Raw genomic sequence first — 27,263 nt, forward strand, 5'->3', positions numbered from 1 at the left:
TACCAATAACTTGCTAGATAATAAGGGCTAACCAAAGGTAAATAATTTTTTCCCAGAAAAAAACGGTTTCTCTCCCCCAGCAGGCAAGGATTTAAGAGTCCAGAAGAAGAATCCCTTTCGGAAAAACCGCAGCCGGCCAAAAGTGATGACAGACCGCTTTCAACCTAGCCCAAGTAGCCGGGACACAATGGGTCTCAGGGGTCAAATCCACAGCCCAGTGAGAAAAGATGAAAGGTTGGTGCTTGGAGCTGGGCACCACAACCGAAGCTCCAGAACAGGGTAAGTCTGGCCCCCAGGTCCATCTTGCCACCCTGGAAATTGGGTGGGCGCGAGGAGGCGGGTGAAGGGGGGAGGCCCGAGGCCGGGGACGGCCGAGGCGGTTGAGACAGCGCCGGCCGGCCGGGAGAACCCCTCTGGCTTCACACCCCAGAAGCTACAGAAAAGCAGCTGCCTGCGAAACGCTGGGCTCTCGCTACTTAATCCCCCCGGGCCTGAGCTCTAGATAGAACGGAAGGGTAAAATGAATTTGTAGTACGAGCCTGGCGCCGAGCCGGTCGACCGGCCTTCTCTGCTTCCTGTTTCCGGCAAAACAGTTTCTGCTAAAATTAGTTCTGACCACTCTGTCTGGACCATTAGCATCTACACGGTTCAACGGTTCTAGTTCATTCTATATCGGGAACTGAGGTCCACAGGAGAAATAAACCAGGGTGGACGGATTTTCGGCAACAAGGAACATTTTTCTTAACGGGGGACGCATCTCCCTCTGCTGGGTAGGACTAAAATAACTGTAAACCATAAAACGCTTTTAAAAGAAATGAAAACGGATAAGACAAGAAACGAGCATACATTTAACAGAAAACGGAATTAACATTTAATAAAACACATCCTATCCCATTTCAAACCAAGTTTCATCCATCTTCGCTTCCTTCTAGTATTTCCTCTTAAGCTTTACTTGCACCTCTTGAGGCGAGCCAGTGCCCGAGTTCCACGATTCGCTCTGCTTAAGTTAACCGTAACAGGCCGCTTCAAGCTCTCTGACTACTGATATACACCAGTTCAAGTCATCTGGGCAAAAAAAAAAACAGTCACCCATCTCTTTCTCCAAAAGAGAAGCCTATTATTTCGGACACACGGTCATTGACTTTACCAACCGGCAATCTCACGTTCCGTCTAGTTGCCCGTTAGACTTGACCCGCTGGAATGAACGCAGGCAGGGGTTTCGTGGTCTGGAACTGGTTCTCCCCAACTTTGCCGCTTCACGGGGAGGAGTCTGCGTCCTTGGGCGCGCTCCGCTATACCTGTTGGCAGGGGCTGCTTAAAGCGGCTCCGGCTACTTTGCCGGAGGCCGGCGTGTCTGCCGTCCGGGAAGCCTGTTTGGGGAGGCGAATGGGGACGTGGACGTTGGAAGCAGCATGCTCCTTAAGGTACTCTCCGCCTTTTTCTTCATAATCTTTTCTGGTTATCCACCCTTCTTCGTGGTTCATATGCTCCAGCGCCCAATCCCGAGCTCCGTGCCAAGCATCCAATATGGGATTCGAGGCGACATGGACCTAAAAAGGAAGAATGCCCGCTAAGTAAAAGCGAACGCTCATCAAGTGGCCCGTGTGCCACAAGCAGGAAGGAAACCAGCCCGGGAACGGCCTTTATAATAATAATAATGATGGTATTTAATAATAATAATAATGATGGCATTTATTAAGCGCTTACTATGTGCAAAGCACTGTTCTAAGCGCTGGGGAGGTTACAAGGTGATCAGGTTGTCCCACGGGGGGCTCACAGTTTTAATTCCCATTTTACAGATGAGGTAACTGAGGCCCAGAGAAGTTAAGTGACTTGCCCAGGGTCGCACAGCTGACAAGTGGTGAAGCCGAGATATGAACCCATGGCCTCTGACTCCAAAACCTGTGCTCTTTCCACTGAGCCACGCTGCTTCTCATTGCTGTAATAAATGCTGCTGTATTTGTTAAGCGCTTACGATGTACAAGGCACTGTTCTAAGCGCTGGGGAGGTTACAAGGTGATCAAGTTGTCCCACGGATGGAGCTCACAGTTTTAATCCCCATTTTCCAGGTGAGGTAACTGAGGCACAGAGAGGTGAAGTGACGTGGCCAAAGTCACACAGCTGACAGTTGGCGGAGCCGGGATTTGAACCCATGACCTCCGGCTCCAAAGCCCGGGCTCTTTCCACTGAGGCACGCTGCTTTATAGGCTGAGACTAGGAACGGGTGTATTTGGAGGCAATAACTTTCCACTGGGAAAATCAATTTGAGAATTGACCGTAGACCATTAGCTCCTTGTGGTGAGGGAACGTGTCGACCGACTCTATTGTACTGTACTCTCCCGGGCACTCACTACAGTGCTCGGCACACAGGAAGAGCTCAGTAAATACCACCGACTGACTCTTCCCAAAGTAAAAAACTGACCAAGCTGACATTGGAGGCCTTCCCAGACTGAGCCCCTTCCTTCCTCTCCCCCTCGTCCCCCTCTCCATCCCCCCCATCTTACCTCCTTCCCTTCCCCACAGCACCTGTATATATGTATATGTTTGTACATATTTTTTACTCTATTTATTTATTTATTTATTTTATTTGTACATATCTATTCTATTTATTTTATTTTGTTAGTATGTTTGGTTTTGTTCTCTGTCTCCCCCTTTTAGACTGTGAGCCCACTGTTGGGTAGGGACTGTCTCTATATGTTGCCAATTTGTACTTCCCAAGTGCTTAGTACAGTGCTCTGCACATAGTAAGCGCTCAATACATACGATTGATGATGATGATGATGATGACATTAGTGAGGACAACTCCTTAAAGACTGGGGAACCCAGGACACCTGATTTCAAGTCTGTCCCGTTCTAGACTTTTCCAAGTCTAGTCTCAACCAGCCCAGGCCCCTTCCACCACTGCTCCAACGGGTAGGTCACGGCAGAGCCCATAATGCAGCCAGGCTGGCCGGGGGAGACGGATGGAGGTGGGGGCCCTGCTCCCAAAAGCCCGTCGGTACGGAAAGCGAAATTTTTTATAGCATTTGGTAAGAGCTTACTACATGCCAGACACTCTTCTAAGCGCCGGGGGTAGATACAAGCTAATCAGGTTGGACGCCGTCCGCGTCCCACGTGGGGTTCACAGTCTTAATCCCCATTTTAAAAACGAGGTGACAATCACAGAGAAGTGAAGCGACTCGCCCAAGGTCACACGGTGGACAAGTTTCGGAGCCGGGACTAGAACCCAGGCCCTTCTAACTCCCAGGCCCGGGCTCTGTCTTCTCAAATTTGTGGAAGACAATCAATCAATCAATCGTATTTATTGAGCGCTTACTATGTGCAGAGCACTGTACTAAGCGCTTGGGAAGTACAAATTGGCAACACATAGAGACAGTCCCTACCCAACAGTGGGCTCACAGTCTAAAAGAAGACAACCAAGTTAATACCTGAAAAGAAGATTGGAAAGGTCTCATTTCAAGCAGTTCCTTCTCAATCCTAGATTTCATCCCGGGATACATCATATTGCCGCCAGTGAGAAAAACGTTCTGGACAAGGGTCTCCTGCACTTCTTTGGGAAACCTGCCAAAGAAAATGGGGATGACTGTTATTATATTTTTGTTAAGCGCTTACTGTGTGTCAAAGCACTGTTCTAAAGGATGGGGTAGATACAAAGTAATCAGGTTGAAGACTCAGTACCTGTCCCACGTAGTGGGGGGTCACAGTCAAAGACACACAACAGATACTGAATCCCCCTTATAAAGATGAGGAAACTGAGGCACCGAGAAGTAAAATGACTTGCCCAAGATCATACAGCAGGGAATTGGCAGAGCCTGGATTAGAACCCAGGACCTCTACCTTCCAGTCCCGGCCTCTTTCCACTAAGCCTTGCTGTTCCTCAATTCAGATTCCCAATTATGTGACCCCCGAGGGCTCACATTCACGTGAATCTGGTTACTCTGATTTTAATGATTTCTCCAGGGTTCATGGACTACACTAACATCACCTGCGCTAGTTTTAAAATAGTAAAATCTGGAATTTGTAAACTAAAAGGTAACACGTTTGTACGTTAAAGGCAGCGTGAAATTCAAGCAAGGGTGACACTTGTAGATACCTGAAGACTTAACAGGTGAGACAAAACAGGAATCTAGGGATACTGTGGAGAATTTCTAAATACACTACTATAAAAATACCTGATTTTAAACATTGCACAGAACCAGCTTAAGAGCAATCAGTCTTCTGTCTTTCAGTGTCTTTAGCCACGAGGTGCTAGCCATTTTTTTGCTTTCATCCAGACAAAATGTATGTGACAGCGTAGAATCGTTTCAGGTCAAGTTTAAAGTCAAGGTGGCTTATACAATGACCAGATCTATTCAGTACCCCCGCCTAAACTAAGAATAAGTTAAAATCTCTGTTCTGCACATTGCTTAGGCATTGCTAGTCACTCTAAATTCATACCTTTTCTGTAGTGCATTTAATCGCTTTTGGAACCTTCAAATTGATCGATGTACAACAAAAAGTTACATGCACGCAAGAAGAAGTGTTCTTTGGGCCCTCGAGCCTGCCCAAGATGGAAATTCAGTGAGTTTGGAGAAGTAGCATAGCCTAGTGGAAAGAGCACAGGCCTGGGAGTTCTGGGTTCTAATTCCAACTCTGCCATTGTGTGTATGTGTGTGTGTGTGTGTGTGTTTGTGTTTTTTTTCAGCGTGTGTGTGTCGCGTGTGACTTGCCAGGGGCAAGTCATTTAACTTCTCTGTGCCTCCATTTCCTCACCTTTATAATGGGGACTCAATATCCCCATTTGGGGCTCACAGTCTCAACCCCCATTTGACAGATGAGATAACTGACGCACAAAGAAGTGAAGTGACTTGCCCGAGGTCACACGGCAGATGAGCGGCGGAGGCGGGACTGGAACTCCCAGGCTTCTCAGTCACCGATCACTACGCCTCAATCTTCCTAGGAGGCGAGCAGATCAGAGGCGGCGCTGCAGCCATTTCACAGATGAGGAAGCTGAGGCTCGGAAGAGACGGGCAATACTATGTAGCAAGTAAGGGATGAAACCGGGACGAGATATCAGTCAGGGATTCAAATACACCTCTCACCTACCCCATAGTGACAAATGAGGGGAAACTGTAGCAAAACCTAGTTTTGTCAACTCACCTGTCTAGAACATACTGAATCGTTTCTGCCAGCCCCGCCTGTTCTTCTCCTATGAGGGACGGCTGGAAAATAATTTCGGGAGCTCGAATCCTTTCCGTTCCCAGGAAGAGCTGGTGATATTCTGCTAGGTTAAACACGGGCTTTAAAAATACAAAGTTCAGAAAAATATCGGCTTTGGATGACGATGCCTCAAATTATTTTTACGATATTCGAACTCTCAGACCGTATTCCTCTTTCAAAGTTCCGTCCTTCCTTTGAATTGACTTCCCCATCTCCTGTCCTTTGGCAATCCTTGCTAAATCATCTTCCTATGTGAGCCCGTCTTCTAGACTGTGAGCCCGTTGTTGGGTAGGGACCGTCTCTGCGTGTTGCCGACTTGGACTTCCCAAGCGCTTAGTACAGTGCTCTGCCCACAGTAAGCGCTCAATACATACGTTTGAGTGAATGAATGAATGAAAGACCGTTGTGCATCCTTCATGGCAAGGTCAAAATGCAGCTCATGAAAAAAGGAATTTCATGATGAAAATGGCAGAAGTCACAGACTGCTCCCAAACTGGCAGTAAAAGACCATTTTCTCCTGATCCTACTATCTTTCTGGTCGCTCCTTCAGAGTGTCTTTTGCGGGTTCCTCCTCTGCCTCCCACCCCCTAAATGTTCAAGGTTCAGTTCTGGGTCCCTTTTTCCATCCACTCCCACTCCCTTCCGCTCATCCATCCCCTTGACTTCAGATACCATCTCTCTGCAGATGACCGAATCAATCGTATTTATTAAAAACAATAATAATTTTGGTATTTGTTAAGCACTTACTATGTGCCAAACACTGTTCTAAGCGCTGAGTAATAATAATAATAACGGCATTTATTAAGCGCTTACTGTGTGCAAAGCACTGGGGCGGATACAAGGTGATAAGGTTGTCCCATGTGGGGCTCACAGTCTTCATCCCCATTTAACAGATGAGGTGACTGAGGCACAGAGAAGTTAAGTGACTTGCCCAAAGTCACACAGCTGACAATTGGCAGAGTCGGGATTTGAACCCATGACCTCTGACTCCAAAGCCCGGACTCTTTTCCACCGAGCCACGCTGCTTTAGGAGAGCAGCACCGGGGGGGAGAGGGAGGTGGGACCTGTCCCTGGAGCTGTGAGTAGATACGAGGTAATCAGGTTGTCCCACACGGGGCTCACAGTCTTAATCCCCGTTTTCCAGATGAGGTAACAGAGGCACAGAGAAGTTAAGTGGCTTGCCCAAGGTCACCCAGCAGACAAGTGGCAGAGCTGGGATTAGAACTCACATCCAAGCCCGTGCTCTTTCCACCCAGCCACACTGTTACTTACGAAGAGCACTGTACTAAGCGCCTGGAAGAGTACAATAAAACAGAGTTGGTCCACACGTTTCCTGCCCACAGTGAATTTACATTCTAGTGGACAAATTTATAGTCCTTATAACCTATGGTTGTACATATTTATTACTCTATTTATTTTACTTGTACATATCTATCCTATTTATTTTGTTAGTATGTTTGGTTTTGTTCTCTGTCTCCCCCTTTTAGACTGTGAGCCCACTGTTGGGTAGGGAGTGTCTCTAGATGTTACTAATTTGTACTTCCCAAGCGCTTAGTCCAGTGCTCTGCACATAGTAAGCGCTCAATAAATACGATTGATGATGATGATGATGATGATGATGATAGTCTAGAGGATCAATTAGTTGTATTTATTGAGCGCTTACCGTGTGCTGGGGATGGGGCTGGGTGAGGTTGCTGGTTTTCCCCATCAGACTTGCACCCCTCTCCCGCTTCTTTCCTTCCCCCCGTCCCTCCCTCGTCCACCCCACTTCCACCGCCGCGTTTCGACGAGCCACACCTGCACCGTCGGAACTGGCTTCTCGACTTCCGCGGTCTCCTCGGCAAACAGAGGTTCAAAATCGTTTATGTTTTCCACATCCTCGAGCGACTGCTCACTGCCCGGCTGCTCCAAGTCAGGGGTCTAAAAGGAAATGAGGAAGCGTGTCCCTTCAGTGAACGGCAAAATTGGAGAGCTTAGCTAAAGGTCTTGTGCCTAACAGCAACAAGGAACGGGAAATCACTTGGCTGGCCGAAAAGCTCAAGAAACGACAAAATGACAAAATAAAATCCACGACACGGAGCTATTGAACGGAAGACGTGGATCAGCGACTGTCTTAATCCATCGTATCTATTATGTGCTTACTGTGTGCAGAGCTATGTGCATGGGGAGCCCCTGGAGGTTCTTGAAGAATAGGGAATAATAATGATTTGTTAAGCGCTTACTATGTGCCAAGCACTGCGAGGCACGGGCTGAACGTTTAATGAAAGAATATTTAGAGAGATTAAAAGAAAGTCTAGCCCCCCCCAAAAGTAAAAGCTTCCTTAGCATTTACAAAAGGCGTGCACTTAAAAACTGATTCTCTGAAAGAACTGGCCGAGAGAAAATTCTTAAAACTGAAGAATGCCAATTTCGGCGCCCAAAAAAGTCTCTTAATTATTACTTGATTCAAAATAATTTTTAACCTGACAAACAGTAATTAGACACATTCTTCAGAGGCCATTTGAGGGATCTCTGGTTTGCACATCTATAGCTAAATGCACATAATAATTATTATGGCATTTGTTAAGCACTTACTACGTGTCAAGCACTGTTCTAAGCACTGATTAAGAGGTAATCGGGTTGGACAGTCTCAGTCCCACATAGACTTACGGTCTAAGTTTAAGGAAGCAGCATGGCCTAGTGGATGCAGCATGGGCCGGGAGGATCTGGGTTCTAATCCTGTTTCCGCCACTTTGCTTGTATGACCCTGGCCAAGTCACTTAACTATTCTCAGTTACCTCATCTGTAAAATGGGTATTGAGACTGTGAGCCCCACGTGGGACATGGACTGTGTCCAACCTGATTAGCTCTTATCTAGCCCGGGGCTTAAAGAAGTGTCTGGCATATAATAACCCTTGATAAATACCACAGTTGTTATAAATCGGAGCAAGAGGGATTTAATCCCCATTTTACAGATGAGGTAACTGAGGCAGAGAAATTAAATGACCTGCCCAAGGTCACACAGCAGGCAAGTGGCAGTTTTATTTGTACATATCTATTCTATTTATTTTATTTTGTTAGTATGTTTGGTTTTGTTCTCTGTCTCCCCCTTTTAGACTGTGAGCCCACTGTTCGGTAGGGACTGTCTCTAGATGTTGCCAATTTGTACTTCCCAAGCGCTTAGTACAGTGCTCTGCACATAGTAAGCGCTCAATAAATACGATTGATGATGATGATGATGATGGATGTGTCTGTTTATTGTTATACTTCACCTCCCCCAGGCACTTAGTACAGGTTTTGCACTCAGTAAGCGCTCAAATACGACCGAATGAGACCCCAGGGTCCTCCGATTCCAAAGATCAGGGCTCTTTTCACTAGGCCACGCAGCTTCCCTTATCTGTCTAATGCCTTCGGTAAATTTTTAGTTTCGTATTCCTTTTTAGCATTTTGATAACTTATATTTTAAATGTAAATGACATTTTACATGCCTTAGCAAGCCTAAATGTCTTAAATTCTCCCTACCAGACAGGGAAAAAATACTTAATTACCCATGCTTGTCCAATTAGAGGGCGGGAGGCTAGGTCTACCGTACCTACAAAGGAATCCAACAATGGTACTGAACGCCTGAGGACACGAGCACTGCACTAAGTGCTTGGGCAAGTATAAGAGGAACCAGATATACACAGTAATTGTGGTATTTGTTAAGCCCTTACCACGCGCCAAGCACTGTAATAAGAGCTGGGCTGAAACAATCGGGTCAGGCAAAGTCCCTGTTCCACAATCTAAGTAGGAGGAAGAAAAGGTACTGAATCCCCCCCTGCCAGAGGAGGAAACTGAAGCACAGAGAAGTTACATGACCTTTCCAACAACACACAGCAGGCAAGTGGCAGAGGTAGGATCAGAACCCAGGCTCGTTCTCTTTTCCACTAGGCCATGTTGCTTCTCGTTGTACTCAATAAACTCCCCCTAGACTGTAAACTGGTTGTGGGCAGGAAACGGGTCTGCTAACTGTTGTATTGTACTTTCCCAAGTGCTCAATACAGTGCTCTGCACACAGTAAGCACTCAATAAATGCCACTGCTGATGATCGTACTATGCACACCGTCAGAACTGGAACCTGAACTTGGAAGAGCTCTGCGTCCTCTAGATTGCAAGCTCCTTCTGAGCAGGGAATCGAACCACCAACTCTGTTGTACTGAACTCTCCCAAGCGCTTACTATAGTGCTCTGCACACAGTAAGTGCTCAACCAATGCACCTGATTCATCCATCCGATGCAATGAGAAGGGCTCCTAGGCTAACCTCCCCTACTGTAATCGTTTCAAACCAACGGGCTAAGAGATCATAGGTTTAGAGTTTGGTGATGTTGCTGGCCTTCTTACAATCAAAATGAGTCATCTGTGTTAAAACCGCAAATGCTCTGCATGCGCTGGTGGAAATTAAATCATTTTTGGAATCACATGAAGCCTTTAGACTGCAGTCTCCTTGAGGATCAGGACTGCCTTTGACTCCTACTGTGCTCTCTCTCTACACATAGTAGGCGCCCAGTTAATACTATTAAGAAACCGAAGGAAAACCTGCAAAAACAGAGTGCGGATTTGGGTACAGTTTACTACAACCTCCTGAAATGGCACAGAAATGATTATTAACAGTCATATTCAGAGGATTAAGAGATTGAAGGATGTCCTTATAGGTAAGACTTCAATTACTGACACAAGAAATTGCTCTGTATTTATGACATTTTTCCATGCTGTAAGCTACTTCAGTTACTGACACAAGAAGCTGCTCTGCATTTATGACATTTTTCCATGCTGTAAGCTATCTTTTTGGATCTGGAAGGGCCAATATTTTTCTCAGCATCTTAGAAATCCAAACATCTGACGGTTTAAAGAGCATATAACAACTGGTGTGAATGCATGACACATTCAGAACAGGGAAGAGCTTTTAGGAAAGCATGAAGAAAAAAAGTGAAACCGTCCCTGCATAGTCGTCAGAATCTCCATTGGGGAAATAATGCCAGGTTACTTTAAAATAATTTGGAAGTTCAGAACTCTAGAACGATTTATCAGATCCCTCCCAAGTGTTGTTAGGATGCTGCTATCAAAAAAAAATCAAACAGAAATTAAATGTTCATTTTTGACATCAAAAATAAAAATCTTGGGCAATTCTCAGGTGCAGAAGCTGGTCAAATAAGCTTCTCTGATGGATCGGAAATCAATTCCAGCCCATCTCTGGACATATAGGAACGACTTTCTTAAACTGGGTTTGTCTTATGGAAAACGACAGAAAATTAAGAGAAGAGGGGAGGCTTGCCAGTAGAACTGTAACCAGGACTTTTTCCAGGAAAAATCGGTGCATGGCCCAAAAGCAATACATCTAAGGTCTTGAAAGTTGAAACACTGCAACCCAGTTCACTTCTCCCCCAGGGCAGCAAAAATCTCACCTCTCGTCCCAAACCCCAGTGCCTTCTCTCCCCTCCCCTGAGTGGAACTGCAGAAAAATCGAAAGCGTGATTACTTCACTTAATTTCCCATGTAATAGTCCCTCTTCTTCTTAAGGGTTGTGAAAGTTATGGGAAAAAACCCCAATAATAATTATGGTACTTATTAAGTGCTTTTGTGTCAAGTGCTGTTCTAAGCGCTGGGGTAGAAACAAGTCAATCAGGTTGGACACAGTCCCCATCCCACATGGGGCTCACAGTCTTAACCCCCATTTTACAGATGAGGTACCTTGGGCCCAGAGAAATTAAATGACTTGCCCGAGGTCACAAAGTAGATATGTGGCGGAGTCAGGATTAGAACCCAGGTCCTCCTTACTCCCAGGCCCGTGCTCTAACCACAAAACCAAAAAAAGCAATTATGCAAAAAACAGTAATAATAATTGCGGTATTTGTTAAGAGCTTACTATATGCTCGGTACTGTACTAAGCACTAGGGTGAATATAAGCAGATCGGCCTGGATGAAGATCCTGTCTCATGTGGGGCTCACGGTCTCAATCCCCATTTCACAGATGAGGTAACTGAGGCACAGAGAATAATAATAATAATGATGATGGCATTTGTTAAGCGCTTACTATGTGCCAAGCACTGTTCTAAAGTGCTGGGTTAGATACAATGTAATCAGGTTGTCCCACGCAGGGCTCACAGTCTTAATCCCCATTTTACAGATGGGGTAACAGACACAGAGAAGTGACTTGTCTAAAGTCACACAGCTGACAAGCGGCGGAGCCGGGATTAGAACCCACGACCTCTGACTCCCAAATTCGGGATCACGACTCCCAAACCCAGAGAAGTGAGGTGACCGGCCCAAGGTCACCCAGCAGACACGTGGAGGAGCCGGGATTAGAACCTATGACCCTTCTGACGCCGAAGCCCGTGCTCTACCCACGGCACCATGCCGCTTCTCAATCAATCAATCGTATTTATTGAGCGCTTACTGTGTGCAGAGCACTGTACTGAGCGCTTGGGAAGTACAAGTTGGCAACGTATAGAGACAGTCCCTACCCAACAGTGGGCTCGCAGTCTAAAAGAATTCTCAGAATCACCCTGTTGGTGGGCACGGAGGGATCGCTGCTAAAAGGACGATTCCGGCTGGGCCGCGATTACCTCTGGTTTGCTATCCACCACATCCACCTCGATGTTGCCTTCCGCTTGCAGGATTTTCTGCTTGGTCTGTTCCACGGCCAAGCTCAGTTTGTGTATGTACGACTGCAGTTCCTCGGCCGAGTCCATGTTCAGCTCCACCAGCGCTTTATGGAACTGGTCCACCTGCCCGTCTTCGAGAAGCTCCTGCCGACAGACAGATCATCCGTGCAGTCATTATTGCTCTCCAGGAACAGACAGATCATCCGTACAGTCGTTATCGCTCTCCGGGAACAGACAGATCATCCGTACATTCGTTATCGCTCTCCGGGAAGTCGCCAGAAAGTGGCTTCCAGCCCAAGTGACGGAGACAAGGATCACCCTGGAAGGGACTTAAAGGGGAGTCCGAGACGGGGATGGAATTCGGTCTCGGTGTCCCATCAGATCTACCCAACCTTAAAGGGTTCCTCACCCGTGAGCAGGAACACCTTAAATGACTTCAGATCAGCTTCCCATTCTCAGGCTGTGTAAACGCCAGTGTTGATACCATCAATACATTTCGGCAGGCAAAGACAATCTGATCAGGGTTGATCCCTGCAGTGAGCTTACTGGGATTGTGTTTTTGACTCTTTCTTCTCCAAGAGGCAAAATTCAGAAAAAGCCAGGCTGTGAGCCCCATATGGTACCGTCTATGCTGAAATTCATTTCTCATTTAAAAAGAATGGTTATAAAAGCAAAAAAAAAATTAAAAAGGAGAAAAAAGACGTCCTAATGTCTGAGCCTGAATGACTTCTAGAATGGAAGATTTCACACCATAAGCCAATTCCAGTTTTTTTTACCCTCCAGAAAGTCCAAGGATCTTCCACCGTCCGATGGTTTAGGTTCACTTTATCGGGAGGGAATTTGGGGATGAGATAGCATACGTTTTTCTGTTAATAACACTTTATAAGGTTGGTAGGTTTTGGTCGCCAGAGACCACGACAAAATTCAGGCTAGCTGATGGGAAAGAACCCAAGCCTGTCCCTTTGGCATCAACAAAATTCCCTGCTGCCACCTGCACTGAAAGAGGAAGGAAGACGGCGTCGACTGTGAGTGGCACTGAATCCTGGCTGGCAACACGGAGAGGGAAAGGAGGTGCAATGCTCCTCAATTTTCCTAAGGGGTAACCTGCCAGAAACAACACTTTATCCCTGGCAAGTATGTCCGGACAAATGTTGAGACCTGTCAAATCTTAGCCTACAGAAGGTTACCGAGTCCCTAGTTATCCTCCTAAGTGATCTCAACTGTTTTAACCTTTCAAAATAAATCATCTTTTCCGACCTCCTAATCATTTTGGATATGGGCTTCTGGGCCCTGTCCAATTTTTCTTGGCCTCTTTTCAGATGTGAAGTCTAAACTGGGATCTGGAATTCAACAAGGTCCCTGAAAAATGGCGAATAAAGTAGGAAGACTACCACCTGGTTTTCATATTAGCATATTCCGGTTAACTTATCCCAGGATAATAATATTTTATAATGGCATTTGTTAAGTGCTTACTATTCATTCATTTATTCAGTCGTGTTTACTGAGCATTTACTGTGGGCACAGCACTGTACTAAGCACTTAGCCAACCAGTGGGGTAGATACAAGGTAATCAGCTACCACATGGGGTTACAATCTAAGTAGAAGAGAGAACAGGTATTGAATCCCCAATTTGCAGATGAGGTCACTGAGGCACAGAGAAGTTAAGTGACTCACCCAAGGTTATCAAGCATATTTACTGAGCACTTACTGTGTGAAGAGCACCATACTAAGCACTTGGGAGAGTACAATGTAGCAGATTTGGTAGACAAGTTCCCCGCACACAACGAGCTAAGTGTGAAAAGAGGTCAAGGGAAATTGGAAAGGGTCTAGAAGCATCAAAAATGATTAGCAGGTTGGAAGAGACAATTTATTTTGAAAGGTTAACATAGTTGGGATCTTGTAGGATAGGTGAGGAACTTGGTAATCTTCTGCAGTTTACACGGCAAAGTGGCGGAGCCGGAATTAGCAGCTCGTTGTGGGTGGGGAACTGTCTGTTTATTGTTATATTGTACTCCCCCCAAGCTTAGTACGGTGCTCTGCACACAGTAAGCGCTCAATAAATACGACTGAACCAACTGAATGAATGAATCCAGGTCCTGACTCATTCATTCAAACATATTTATTGAGCGCTCACTGTGTGCACAGCACTGTACTAAGCACTTGGGAAGTACAAATCGGCAACATGTAGAGACAGTCCCTTATCCAACAACGGGCTCCTTCCACTGAGCCACAAGCCTTCTCATTCATCCTACAGGCCCCAAACAGCTTATTTTTTAAAAAAGCATTTGGTAAGCAGCGTGGCTCACTGGAAAGAGCACGGGCTTGGGAGCCAGAGGTCACGGATTCTAATCGCGGCTCCGCTGTGTGACCTTGGGCGAGTCAATTAACTTCTCTGAGCCTCAGTTCCCTCATCTGTAAAATGAGGATTAAGACTGTGAGCCCCACGTGGGACAACCTGATCGCCTTGTATCCCCTCCCCCAGCGCTCAGAACGGTGTTTCGCACATAGTAAGCGCTTAACAAATGCCATCATTGTTATCAATCGCATTTCTTGAGGATCTTACTGTGTGCAGAGCTGCCATGAGCGCTTGGGACGGTACAGAACTGGTGGGCACGTTCCCTGCCCACCACGGGCCTAGAGGGGGAAACTGAGGGAAAGCTCCCCCGGGGCCTCCCCCCAGCCACTACCTGCACGAAGAGCAGTCGGTCCAGCCTCTCCTGGTCGAGCTGGAGTTTCTCTTCCCGCCGGCGGGCGTTCAGCTCCTGGAGCCTCCGCACCTGCTGCTGCCGTCGCTCCTGCTTCCCTTCGGCCGTCAGGGTGCTGCCCAGGAGCTTGCTGGAGAAAGGGAGCTGCATCTTGTGCACGTTGTCCTCGTAATATTCGGCAGACTTCCACTTCTGCAGTTCTTCGAGAAAAGGTCAAATTCAGTCAGGCTGAATTTAAAGCAGCATGGCCCGGTGAGCACGCCACCGGGAGTCGGAAGGATCTGGGTCCTTATCCCGGCTCGGCCACCTGTCTGCTGGGCGACCCTAGGCGAGTCACTGAACTTCTCTGGGCCTCAGTTACCTCAGCTGTAAAGTGGGGATGGAGACTCTGAGCCCTACGTGGGACACGGACCGTGTCCAACCTGATTAACTTCTATCTACCCAGTGCTCAGTGCAGCGGCTGGCACACAGCATGGCACATAGGGACCATCATCATCACCATCGATCGTATTTATTGAGCGCTTACTGTGTGCAGAGCACCGTACTAAGCGCTTGGGAAGTCCAAGTTGGCAACATATAGAGACAGTCCCTACGCAACAGTGGGCTCACAGTCTAAAAGGGGGAGACAGAGAACAAAACCAAACATACTGACAAAATAAAATAAATAGAATAGATATGTAAATAAATAGAATAGATATGTAGACCACTCTATCTGTTGCCGAATTCTACTTTCCGAGTGCTCAGTACAGTGCTCTGCACACTGTAGGCACTCAATAAATACAACTGGATGAATGAATGACTAGAAAGTGCTCAACAAATACTATTAAAAAAAAAGGCCATCACATGAGCTTGTTTCCGTGATTCCCTCGGGCCCAGGATTCCATTCCAAACAACTTTTTTTGTCCCTCCATTTTAAAAATCCTGAATGACTGTTTTCAATGCTTCCGATCTTGCCACAGGATCTTCCCGCTTCATGCTCTCACGGGATTTCTCAGAGAATAATAAATGATAACTGTGGTATCTGTGAAGTGCTCACTGCATGCCAAGCACCGTGCCGAATTGTACTTTCCAAGCACACAGTAAGCGCTCAATAAATACGACTGAATAAATGAGATGATCATCAGGTCCCACAGGGGGCTCACGGGCTAAGTAGGAGGGAGAACTGGTGCCGAACCCCCATTTTGCAGATGAGGAAACTGAGGGATAGAGTAGTGAAGTGACTTGCCTGAGCTCGTGAAAGAGATAAGTGATGAAGCCGGGATTAGAACCCGGGTCCTCTTAGTCCCAGGCCTGTGCGCTATCCACTGGGCCGTGCTGCTTCTCTACCACAGAATTCCTGTGAATGAGCAGAAGAGCCAGGGAGAGAGCTGATCTGGGGAAGCTTCCAGGGAGAGCAGCAAGGATGTCTGCCAGGAAGAAATGGGATCCCTAAGGCCAAGTCTCTTTATGGTTTTCCTGCCTCCCTCCTCCAAATTCCCCCAGGCCGGCTCACTCTGACCCCTTCTAATAATAATAATGGCATTTGTTAAGCGCTTACTATGTGCAAAGCACTGTTCTAAGCGCTGGGGAGGATACAAGGTGATCAGGTTGTCCCACGTGGGGCTCACAGTCTTAGTCCCCATTTTACCGATGTGGTAACTGAGGCCCAGAGAAGTGAAGTGACTTGCCCGAAGTCACACAGCTGACAAGTGGCGGAGCCGGGATTTGAACTTATGACCTCTGATTCCCAAGCCCGTGCTCTTTCCACTGAGCCACGCTGCTTTTCCCATTATAGCTTCTGTCACTGCCATTGCTCTCTTTCCCTCTCTTCTTCCCCCTCCTAAACCCCACTGTCTTTAACTTCCTCCCCTCCCTTGTCTATTTTCATATCTATCACCCCATCTGGACTATAATAATAATAATAATGTTGGTATTTGTTAAGCGCTTACTATGTGCCGAGCACTGTTCTAAGTGCTGGGGTGGATACAGGGTAATCAGGTTGTCCCACGTGGGGCTCACAGTCTTAATCCCCATTTTACAGATGAGGCAGCCGAGGCACTGAGAAGTGAAGTGACTTGCCCGAAGTCACACAGCTGACAAGTGGCGGAGCCGGGATTAGAACCCACGACCTCCGACTCCTAAACCCATGCTCTTTCCACTAAGCCATGCTGCTTCTCGGTAGCTCCTCGTGAGCAGGGATCATGTCTACCAACTCTGGTGCACTGTACTTTCGCCAAAGCGCTCCGTACAGTTTAACTGAGAAGCAGCGTGGCTCAGTGGAAAGAGCATGGGCTTTGGAGTCGGAGGTCATGGGTTCAAATCCCAGCTCCGCCAATTGTCAGCTGCGTGACTCTGGGCAAGTCACTTCACTTCTCTGGGCCTCAGTGACCTCATCTGTAAAATGCGGATTAAGACTGTGAGCCCCCCGTGGGACAACCTGATCACCTTGTAACCTCCCCAGCGCTTAGAACAGTGCTTTGCACATAGTGCTTAACAAATGCCATCATTATTACTTAATATAATGGGCCTTCTTCCTCTAGAGGTTTTTTAAACACATGTATCTCTCTGGGATGGATATGGGGCGAGCCTGCCTAGAAACATTAGACGCCGTTCTGAACCCGTGGGTGATGACCGTTAAAGGAAACCTGTTCAGTAAAAGAGGGATTCATTTCATATTCACTTCAAAGAACAGTGCTTTGCACATAGTAAGCGCTTAATAAATGTCATTATTAGAGTTGATTGCCCTCGGGTGGGGAGTCCAGCAAACAATTCAAACCCCGGACCGACACCGCGGACAGGACTGTAAAAAGATCTTTCATATCCCAGAATTGTTCGTTAAATTCATTAGAGTGCTTTCCTCTAATTCCAGCCTACCCACTGTACCTCCACCTTGGCTATCTTGCCTCCTCCAAGAGGCCTTCCCCCATTAAGCCCTCTTTCCCCCGACTCTCCCTTTTGTGTCATCTATGTATTTGGATCTATGACCGCTGGGACCGATAGTCACCTCACCCTCAACCCCACAGCAATTATGCACAGGCCCATAATTTATGTATTTCTATTAACGTCTCCCCCTCTAGACTGTAAGCTCACTTTGGGCAGGGAACACGTCTATCAATCTACAGTTCTCTGCACACGGTAAGCCCTCAATCAATCAATCAATCAATCAATCGTATTTACTGAGCGCTTACTATGTGCAGAGCACTGTACTAAGCGCTTGGGAAGTACAAATTGGCAACATATAGAGACAGTCCCTACCCAACAGTGGGCTCACAGTCTAAAATAAATACCACCGATGGGTGACTTGATAGCAATTAATAATATAGGACTTGTTAGGCGCTTACTATGTGCCAAGAATTGTTCTAAGCGCCGGGGTAGATACAAGTTAATCAGATTGAATACCGGCCCTGTCCCACATGGGGCTCATACTCTTAATCCCCATTTTACAGATGAAGTAGCTGAGGCCCAGAGATGTGAAGTGACTCGCCCTAGGTCACACAACAGACGTGTGGGGAAGCCGGGATTAGAACCCAGGTCCTTCTGACTCCCAAGCCTATGCTTTATCCATCAGGTCTCGCTGCTTCTCTAATTTTTATCATTAGATTCTGAATTATAAATGATCGCCAAGGCAACCAAGTGCTGGGAGCAACTATGGGCTCGGCTTAAGAAAACACATTTTCTATGAAGAAAAGAAAATCTGGAGCAAGGTTAAGAATACGCTCACGTTCTGATTTTTTCTATAAAGTCCACTTACGAAGATTAAAGCCAACGGCAGTGACATTCTTCACTGTTTAAAAGTGAAGTTTATGGGGGTGTTGCCAGTTTTACCTTTCATTTGGCAGCGTTCTTTTAAGCTGATTTTGATTTTAGCTTCTCCCTTCTTTGGTAAACACAATCAGGAGTGGTTTTCAATGGCTGGGGGCTATCCCGGCAAAATAGCTCTATATGGTACTTTTTTATCGACAATACAAACGACAAAATGTAATGAACACAGAGGGTTGCGGTTTGTCTTTTTTCGTAAATATTTAACTAACTGCTCTGACCGATTTAGCCATTCACCTGAGAAGTAGGGGACCGGGTTTGATGAATGCTCAGCAACGCTTCCCCTACTATTACTTAATCAATCAATGATATTTAATCAATCGCCCATCAATCTCTTAATTAAAAGTACTTTAAAAATTAATGCAAAACCAACAAAATAAAAGTTTAAAATTTCTAATTTTAAAATCAATTATTAATCCATTTAATCAGTCATTCGATGGTATTTACTGAGAGCTTACTGTGTGCAGAGCACTGTACTAAGCGCCTGGAAAGTACAATTCGGCAACAAAGAGGGACAATCCCTGCCCACAACATGCTCAGAGTTGACAGACACATTCCCTACCCAAAAGGAGCTTACTGTCTAGAGGGGGAGATGGACATTAATATAAATTCTAGACTGAGAGCCCGTTGTGGGGTAGGGACCGTCTCTATATGTTGCCGACTTGTACTTCCCAAGCGCTTAGTACAGTGCTCTGCACACAGTAAGCGCTCAATAAATACGATTGAATGAATGAATAAATAAAATCTGGACACGTACATAAGGGCTGTGGGGCTGAAAAGTGAGGTGACTATCAAGTGTTACTTTGATTCAGCAATTTCCTTCAAAGAAATGGCTTAGGGATAATGATTGAGATTAGTCAGAATATGAGAGGCTCTCACAAAATGAGACGCTTTTTGTCCTGTAATTCTGCGAGGCTTTGAAAAAAGCAAGCACCGGCAGGATTTTCTCACTAGACTGTGCATTTCTTGAGGACAGAGATCATAGCAACCAAGTCTATTGCAGTGCACTCTCCAAGGCGCTTAGTACGGTGCTCTGCCCACAGTAAGTGCTCAATAAAAAAGACTAGTCGTTTTTTCCCGAATCCTAACCATACGGCAATGAAGAGGATGTTGGGAGATGGAAAACGGCCGTAGAAAAACCAAAAAATCTGACGGTTTACAAGCGATCGTTACCTTCTCCATAGTCTTCCGCAATATAGCTGTGTTCGTGCAGGATTTCCTCCATGCGACTAAGAGTGATGGCTGCTAAATGGCCAGGATATTTTAGCTGAAGAAGGCGCTGAAGATATATAGCTGATTGGTTGCCTCCAAGATTGATGCGTTTGCAGTTTTTGGCGTCTAATCTATAATCCAATCCGCACAAAGCGACACAGTCACGAAACAAGAAGGGACTGAGAAACCAGTGGGGCGGGGCGGGAGAGAAATCAACGCACACCAGACCAAAGAGTACAAGATAGCAGAACGTATGTTCCCACTCACAACGAACTTAGGGTCCAGAGGGGGAAACAGACAGAAATATAAAGAAGTTACTGCTACGTACACGAGTGCCGAAGGGTTGAGGGGTTGAACGGGAGGGAGACGAGCTAAGGATACGGGCTCACCCGTCACGCTACCCAAAAACCATCTTTGAGCCTTCTCACACCTCCATCATTTACCTGGTTGTATTTTGTCTTTTGGGTGTCCTCACCTCCCCTCACCTCAATAAACACGACTGACTGACTGATAATGGAGGTTGCAGCCACCTGGGGGGTGGGGGGGGGGGGGCCGCCGGGCTCTGCAATAGGCACGGCAGCGAAAAAGCAACCATTTGGACAGGGCAGGCAGCCGGACCAAGCTCGCCTCGCCCCATCCTCTGGAGCAAGAAGGAGATTCAGCGCTTAGAACAGTGCTTTGCACATAGTAAGCGCTTAACAAATGTCATCATTATTCCCAAATTTCCCCTTGCTGGTAGGCCATGCCTCTGGCTTCAAGGCTCTCCATCACCTCGCCCCCTCCTACCTCACCTCCCTTCTCTCCTTCTCCAGCCCAGCCCGCACCCTCCGCTCCTCTGCCGCTAATCTCCTCACTGTGCCTCATTCTCACCTGTCCCACCGTCAACCCCCGGCCCACGTCCTCCCCCCCAGGCCTGGAATGCCCTCCCTACCCACATCCACCAAGCTTTCTCTCTTCCTCCCTTCAAAGCCCTACTGAAAGCTCACCTCCTCCAAGAGGCCTTCCCAGACTGAGCCCCATTTCCTCTCCCCCTCCACACCCCCCCGCCTTACCTCCTTCCCCTCCCCACAGCGCCTGTATATATGTTTGTACAGATTTATCACTCTATTTTACTTGTACATATTTACTATTCTATTTATTTTGATGATGATGTGCGTCTAGCTTTAATTCTATTTGTTCTGACGACTTGACACCTGTCCACCTGTTTTGTCTTGTCGTCTGCCTCCCCCTTCTAGATTGTGAGCCCGTTGTTGGGTAGGGACCGTCTTTATATGTTGCCAACTTGTACTTCCCAAGCGCTTAGTACAGTGCTCTGCACACAGCACGCGCTCAATAAATACGAGTCAGAAGGTCATGGGTTCAAAGTCTGGGTCCACCACTTTTCTGCTGTGTGACCTTGAGGCAAGTCACTTAACTTCTCAGTTCCCTCATCTGTAAAATGGGGATGAAGACTGTGAGCCCCACATGGGGCGACCTGATTACCTTGTATCTACCCGAGTGCTTGGAACAGTGCCTGGCACACGGTAAGAGCTTAACAAATACCATAATTATCATCGTGATTAACAACAAATACCACAATTACTATTACCCACAGTAATTGATTGAAGGCTACCTTGAAGCTAGAGGGAGGGAAGGTTTCCACTCCTGATTATCAATCAATCAATCGTATTTATTGAGCGCTTACTGTGCCCTCTCAAAATATTTTGGATGTGGAGTCAGTTCTGCTAGAATGCTTGCTTCGTGGAATTTGCAAAGGACACTACTGAAGAATTAGGAGCAAGTCTCCCCACAACGTCTACCTCTACCGGGTTTAATGCAACCTACGATGGTGCATGTAGATTGGTGCGGGATGAAACAGTCGTGAGCATATGCATGTGGAATCTGCAAGGCATGGGGACTATAATGTGATTTTATTTTTTTTTTAACCTCCAAATGAAGTACTTCAAGATAACCGGCTTCTGGAGCAGACGGGACTAGACAGGCACGAGATCTTACCGGGAAGGGCTAATTCAACCTCCTCATTCATTTATTCATTCGATCGTATTTATTGAGCGCTTACTGCGTACAGAGCACTGTACTAAGCGCTTGGGAAGTACAAGAGACAGTCCCTACCCAACATGTCTAGAAGGGGGAGACAACACGGCAGAAACAGAGATCCTCCAAAGACGATACTATCAAAATCCTTCTGTCTGGAGACTCAAAAAGGGGCCGCTTACCTTCCTTTTAAGACGGGTAAAATGTGTGTACACTGGTACCCGGAAGAAATAACGAGGCCGTTGAAAGGGGAGTTTTTTTGTCTGTTGTGATAGAAGCTGTACAGGCTGTCTATCCCGTAGGAAACTTTCGGCACGTGATAGCACTCAAACAGCAGCTCTGACATCATCTGGCGCGAATACAGGGGGTTGCACACGGCTTCCGTTACAACCAGGGGATGATCAACACAGCCCTGGATCGAAGAGGGAGAAAAAAGGTCGAGAAAGAGCACGGCATTAAGTTGTTTCAAAGTCAATCGTCGAACGTTTAAAATGCCGTTTCGAAGTCATAATTCACAACGCATTTCTCGTGGGGGAGGGCTGGAGCGTTGATCGGTTCTCATCAGAGGAGCTGAACGGGACTTTTGTCTTTGGGCAGTGGCAGAGTGGTACAGCAGGAGTGAAACCATAACCCAGGTCATCTTCTGTCCCTACCAAGCCAGATTATAATCTAATTTAACGCCACTTTACACGGTGGTAAACAAGACTCCAAAGCCCGGGCTCTTTCCACTGAGCCATGCTGCTCCTCATGCCATCATCATCCTCATCATCACCTGACCCGACCACCGACATCCCCCACCCTCTCCCCATCTCTTCCTAGCCCTAACTCACCTCCGTTTCAGTGGGCAGCTCCCCCACCTCCCAATCAATCGATCGATTGATTGATTGCTTACTAAGTGCAGAACACTGTACTAAGCGCTTGGGAGAGTGCAATACAACAGAATTAGAAGATACGCTCCCCGCCGCTAACGAGCTTGCAGTTTAGAGGACAGGCTTAATCAATCAATCAATCGTATTTATTGAGCGCTTAGTGTGTGCAGAGCACTGTACTAAGCGCTTGGGAAGTACAAGGTGGCTACAAGTTGTCCTCCCCGTCTTCTCTTTTGGAGGAAAGGCAGCCATTCACTTTTCCCACCTTTTGGGGCTGCTCTCCAGCCCAGACCTCCCTCCGCGTTCATAGCTGAGGGGGCCAACCCTCTCACCATCTTCACAGCCCTCCTAAATAAAAATCACACCTCCTCCACGAAGTCTTACTTGCGACATTTAAACCCTTACTATGCGACATTTAAACCCTTACTATGCGACATTTAAACCCTTACTATGTGCCAAGCACTGCGGGAGATACAAGATAATCGGGTCCCATTCACAAGGGGCTTGCAGTCTAAGCAGGAGGGGGAATGGGGGCTGAATCCCCATTTGACAGGCGAGGAAACTGAGGCCCAGTGAAGTGGCTTGCCCAAAGTCTCACAGCTGACAAGCGGCAGAGCCGGGATTAGAACCCACGACCTCACTCCCAGGCCCGTGGGCTATCCGGTAGGCCACGTCGTTCCTCTCCAGTTCTTTCCAAGCGCTTAGTCCGAGGATAACGGAAGAAACATCTGTTTTGTTGTTCTGATAATAATAATGATGGCATTTGTTAAGTGCTTATTAGAGAAGCAGCGTGGCTCGGTGGAAAAAGCCCGGGCTTTGGAGTCAGGGGTCATGGGTTCAAAACCCGGCTCCGCCACTTGTCAGCTGTGTGACTTTGGGCAACTCACTTGACTTCTCCGGGCCTCACTGACCTCATCTGGAAAATGGGGATGAAGACTGTGAGCCCCCCGTGGGCCAACCCGATCACCCTGTAACCTCCCCAGCGCTCAGACGGTGCTTTGCGCATAGTAAGCGCTTAATAAATGCCATCGTTATTATTATTAAAGCACTGTTCTAAGCGCCGATGTCTGTCTCCCCCCACTAGACTGTAAGCCCGGTGTGGGTCGGGATCGTCTCTACTGATGAACTGACCTTCCCAAGCGCTCAGTTCAGCGCTCGGCACACGGTAAGCGCTCCGTCGATATGACTGGAGAGGGTGGTTTCCCCGGAGTTTAGCCCAGCGTTCTGCGCAGTGTAAGAGCTCAATAAATATGAATGAATGAAGGGGAAGGCAGGTTGCGGCAGAGGACGGGGCGTCCTGGAGAAGGTGCTTTCCCCAACGCTGTGCGCAGAGTAAGGGCTGCATGCACGCAGTCTTCCGCACTGGAAGCCCACTGTTGGGCACGGAACGTCTTCTATGCGTTGCCAAACTGTGCTTTCCAGGCGCTTAGTAATAATAATAATAATAATAATAGTATTTGTTAAGCACTTCCCATGTGCAAAGCACTATTCTAAGCGCTGGGGGGGGGATACAAGGTGATCAGGTGTGATCTATGAGCCCACCGCTGGGTAGGGACTGTCTCTATATGTTGCCAATTTGTACTTCCCAAGCGCTTAGCACAGTGCTCTGCACATAGTAAGCGCTCAATAAATATGATTGATTGATTGATATATGTTTGTACGCATTTTTTTACTCTATTTATTTATCTATTTATTTTACTTGTACATCTCTATCCTATTTATTTTATTTTGTTCGTATGTTTGGTTTTGTTCTCTGTCTCCCCCTTTTAGACTGCGAGCCCACTGTTGGGTAGGGACCGTTGCTAGATGTTGCCAATTTGTACTTCCCAAGCGCTTAGTACAGTGCTCTGCTCATAGTAAGCGCTCAATAAACATGATTGATTGATTGATATATGTTTGTACATATTTTTTTACTCTATTTATTTTACTTGTCCATATCTATTCTATTAATTTTATTGTGTTAGTATGTTTGGTTCTGTTCTCTGTCTCCCCCTTTTAGACTGCGAGCCCGCTGTTGGGTAGGGACTGTCTCTATATGTTGCCACCTTGGACTTCCCAAGCGCTTAGCACAGTGCTCTGCACATAGTAAGCGCTCAATAAATATGACTGATTGATTGATATGTTTGTACATATTTTTTTACTCTATTTATTTATTTATTTTACTTGTACATATCTATCCTATTTATTTTATTTTGTTAGTATGTTTGGTTTTGTTCTCTGTCTCCCCCCTTTTAGACTGTGAGCCCGCTGTTGGGTAGGGACCGTCGCTAGATGTTGCCAATTTGTACTTCCCAAGCGCTTAGTACAGTGCTCTGCACATAGTAAGCGCTCAATAAATATGATTGATTGATTGATATATGTTTGTACATTTTTTTACTCTATTTATTTATTTATTTATTTTACTTGTCCATATCTATTCTGTTTATTTTATTTTGTTAGTATGTTTGGTTTTGTTCTCCGTCTCCCCCCTTTTAGACTGCGAGCCCGCTGTTGGGTAGGGACTGTCTCTATATGTTGCCAATTGGTACTTCCCAAGCGCTTAGTACAGTGCTCTGCGCATAGTAAGCGCTCAATAAATATGATTGATTGATTGATATATGTTTGCACATATTTTTTTACTCTATTTATTTTACTTGTCCATATCTATTCTATTAATTTTATTGTGTTAGTACGTTTGGTTTTGTTCTCTGTCTCCCCCCTTTTAGACTGTGAGCCCACTGTTGGGGAGGGACCGTCTCTAGATGTTGCCAGCTTGGACTTCCCAAGCGCTTAGCACAGTGCTCTGCACATAGTAAGCGCTCAATAAATATGACTGATTGATTGATATGTTTGTACATATTTTTTTACTCTATTTATTGATTTATTTTACTTGTCCATATCTATTCTATTTATTTTATTTTGTTAGTATGTTTGGTTTTGTTCTCCGTCTCCCCCTTCTAGACTGTGAGCCCACTGTTGGGTAGGGACTGTCTCTATATGTTGCCAGCTTGGACTTCCCAAGCGCTTAATACAGTGCTCTGCGCACAGTAAGCGCTCAATAAATATGATTGATTGATTGATATATGTTTGTACGTATTTTTTTACTCTATTTATTTATCTATTTATTTTACTTGTACATATCTATTCTATTTGTTTTATTTTGTTAGTACGTTTGGTTTTGTTCTCTGTCTCCCCCCTTTTAGACTGCGAGCCCGCTGTTGGGTAGGGACCATCTCTATATGTTGCCAATTTGTACTTCCCAAGCGCTTAGCACAGTGCTCTGCACATAGTAAGCGCTCAATAAATATGATTGATTGATATATGTTTGTACATTTTTTTTACTCTACTTATTTATTTATTTATTTTACTTGTACATATCTATTCTATTTATTTTATTTTGTTAGTATGTTCGGTTTTGTTCTCTGTCTCCCCCCTTTTAGACTGCGAGCCCGCTGTTGGGGAGGGACTGTCTCTCTATGTTGCCAGCTTGGACTTCCCAAGCGCTTAGTACAGTGCTCTGCACATACTAAGCGCTCAATAAATATAATTAATTGATTGATATATGTCTGTACATTTTTTTACTCTATTTATTTATTTATTTTACTTGTCCATATCTATTCTATTTATTTTATTTTGTTAGTATGTTCGGTTTTGTTCTCCGTCTCCCCCTTCTAGACTGTGAGCCCACTGTTGGGTAGGGACCGTCTCTAGATGTTGCCAATTTGGACTTCCCAAGCGCTTAGTACAGTGCTCTGCACGCAGTAAACGCTCAATAAATATGATTAATTGATTGATATATGTTTGTACATTTTTTTTACTCTACTTATTTATTTATTTATTTCACTTGTACATATCTATCCTATTTATTTTATTTGGTTAGTAGGTTTGGTTTTGTTCTCTGTCTCCCCCTTCTAGACTGTGAGCCCACTGTTGGGTAGGGACTGTCTCTATATGTTGCCAACTTGGACTTCCCAAGCGCTTAGCGCAGTGCTCTGCGCACAGTAAGCGCCCAATCAATACGATTGATTGATTGATTGATTGACGAGGGGGAGAGGAAGGAAGGGGCGGTCGGACCTGCGAGGCGACTCCGAGGTGGTGGAAGGTGTAGTCCAGGAGGGCCTCCTGGAGGTGGAGGTTGACGGGCACGCCGCGCTCCAGGGGGGAGCGGGGCAGCCAGCGCGCAGGCGCCGGGGCCGCCGAGGCCGAGGCGGCGGCGGCGGCAGTGCGCCTGCGCGGGGCCGGGGGCGGGGCCGGGGCGGCGCGCGGCCCCCCGCGGCTGCGCGCGCACACGGAGCGGAACAGCAGCCCCGGCCCCGCCCAGCCCGCCCAGCCCGCGCGCACCTGGAACGAGCCGTTATCCAGCACCAGCGGCCCCGGACCCTCCCTCTCCCTCGGCTCCGGCACCGTCACCGCCGCCGGACGACTGTCCCGGAACGGAAACACCCGCCGCGACGCCGGCGCCGCCATCTTGGCCCAGGGCCGCTCCCGCGCATGCGCGCCGGCCGGCACTTCCGGCACGCTCGCACGCGCTTCCGGTCCCCGGGCACGCCCGACGCCTCAGCCGGGCCTCGTTCGTTCGTTCGTTCATTCATTCGTTCATTCATTCATTCATTCGTTCATTCATTCATTCATGTGAATGAATGAATGAACGAATGAATGGGAAGCGTTTCGCCCGCGGACACGCCCCTCAGCCGGGCCTCATTCATTCATTCATTCGTTCATTCATTCGTTCATTCATTCATGTGAATGAATGAATGAACGAATGAATGGGAAGCGTTTCGCCCGCGGACACGCCCCTCAGCCGGGCCTCGTTCATTCATTCATTCGTTCATTCATTCGTTCATGTG

At 46.7% G+C, this 27,263-nt stretch overlaps 1 protein-coding gene across 1 annotated transcript; it reads right to left on the bottom strand.

The window, feature by feature from the left end:
• Window positions 1-847: 847 nt before the first annotated feature.
• On the bottom strand, window positions 848-26,883 carry ACTR5 (actin related protein 5). Its single transcript, XM_038750041.1, has 10 exons — window positions 26,758-26,883; window positions 26,491-26,640; window positions 21,751-21,980; window positions 19,496-19,665; window positions 14,507-14,724; window positions 11,781-11,963; window positions 6,997-7,119; window positions 5,140-5,279; window positions 3,429-3,561; window positions 848-1,550 (listed from the first exon to the last, which is right to left on the bottom strand). The coding sequence occupies exons 1-10, from the start codon at window positions 26,881-26,883 to the stop codon at window positions 1,293-1,295; spliced, it is 1,731 nt and encodes a 576-aa protein (XP_038605969.1). The 3' UTR covers window positions 848-1,292.
• Window positions 26,884-27,263: the final 380 nt, after the last annotated feature.

Source organism: Tachyglossus aculeatus, chromosome 8 (genome assembly GCF_015852505.1).
Source record: "Tachyglossus aculeatus isolate mTacAcu1 chromosome 8, mTacAcu1.pri, whole genome shotgun sequence".
NCBI classification, from domain to species: Eukaryota; Metazoa; Chordata; class Mammalia; order Monotremata; family Tachyglossidae; genus Tachyglossus; species Tachyglossus aculeatus.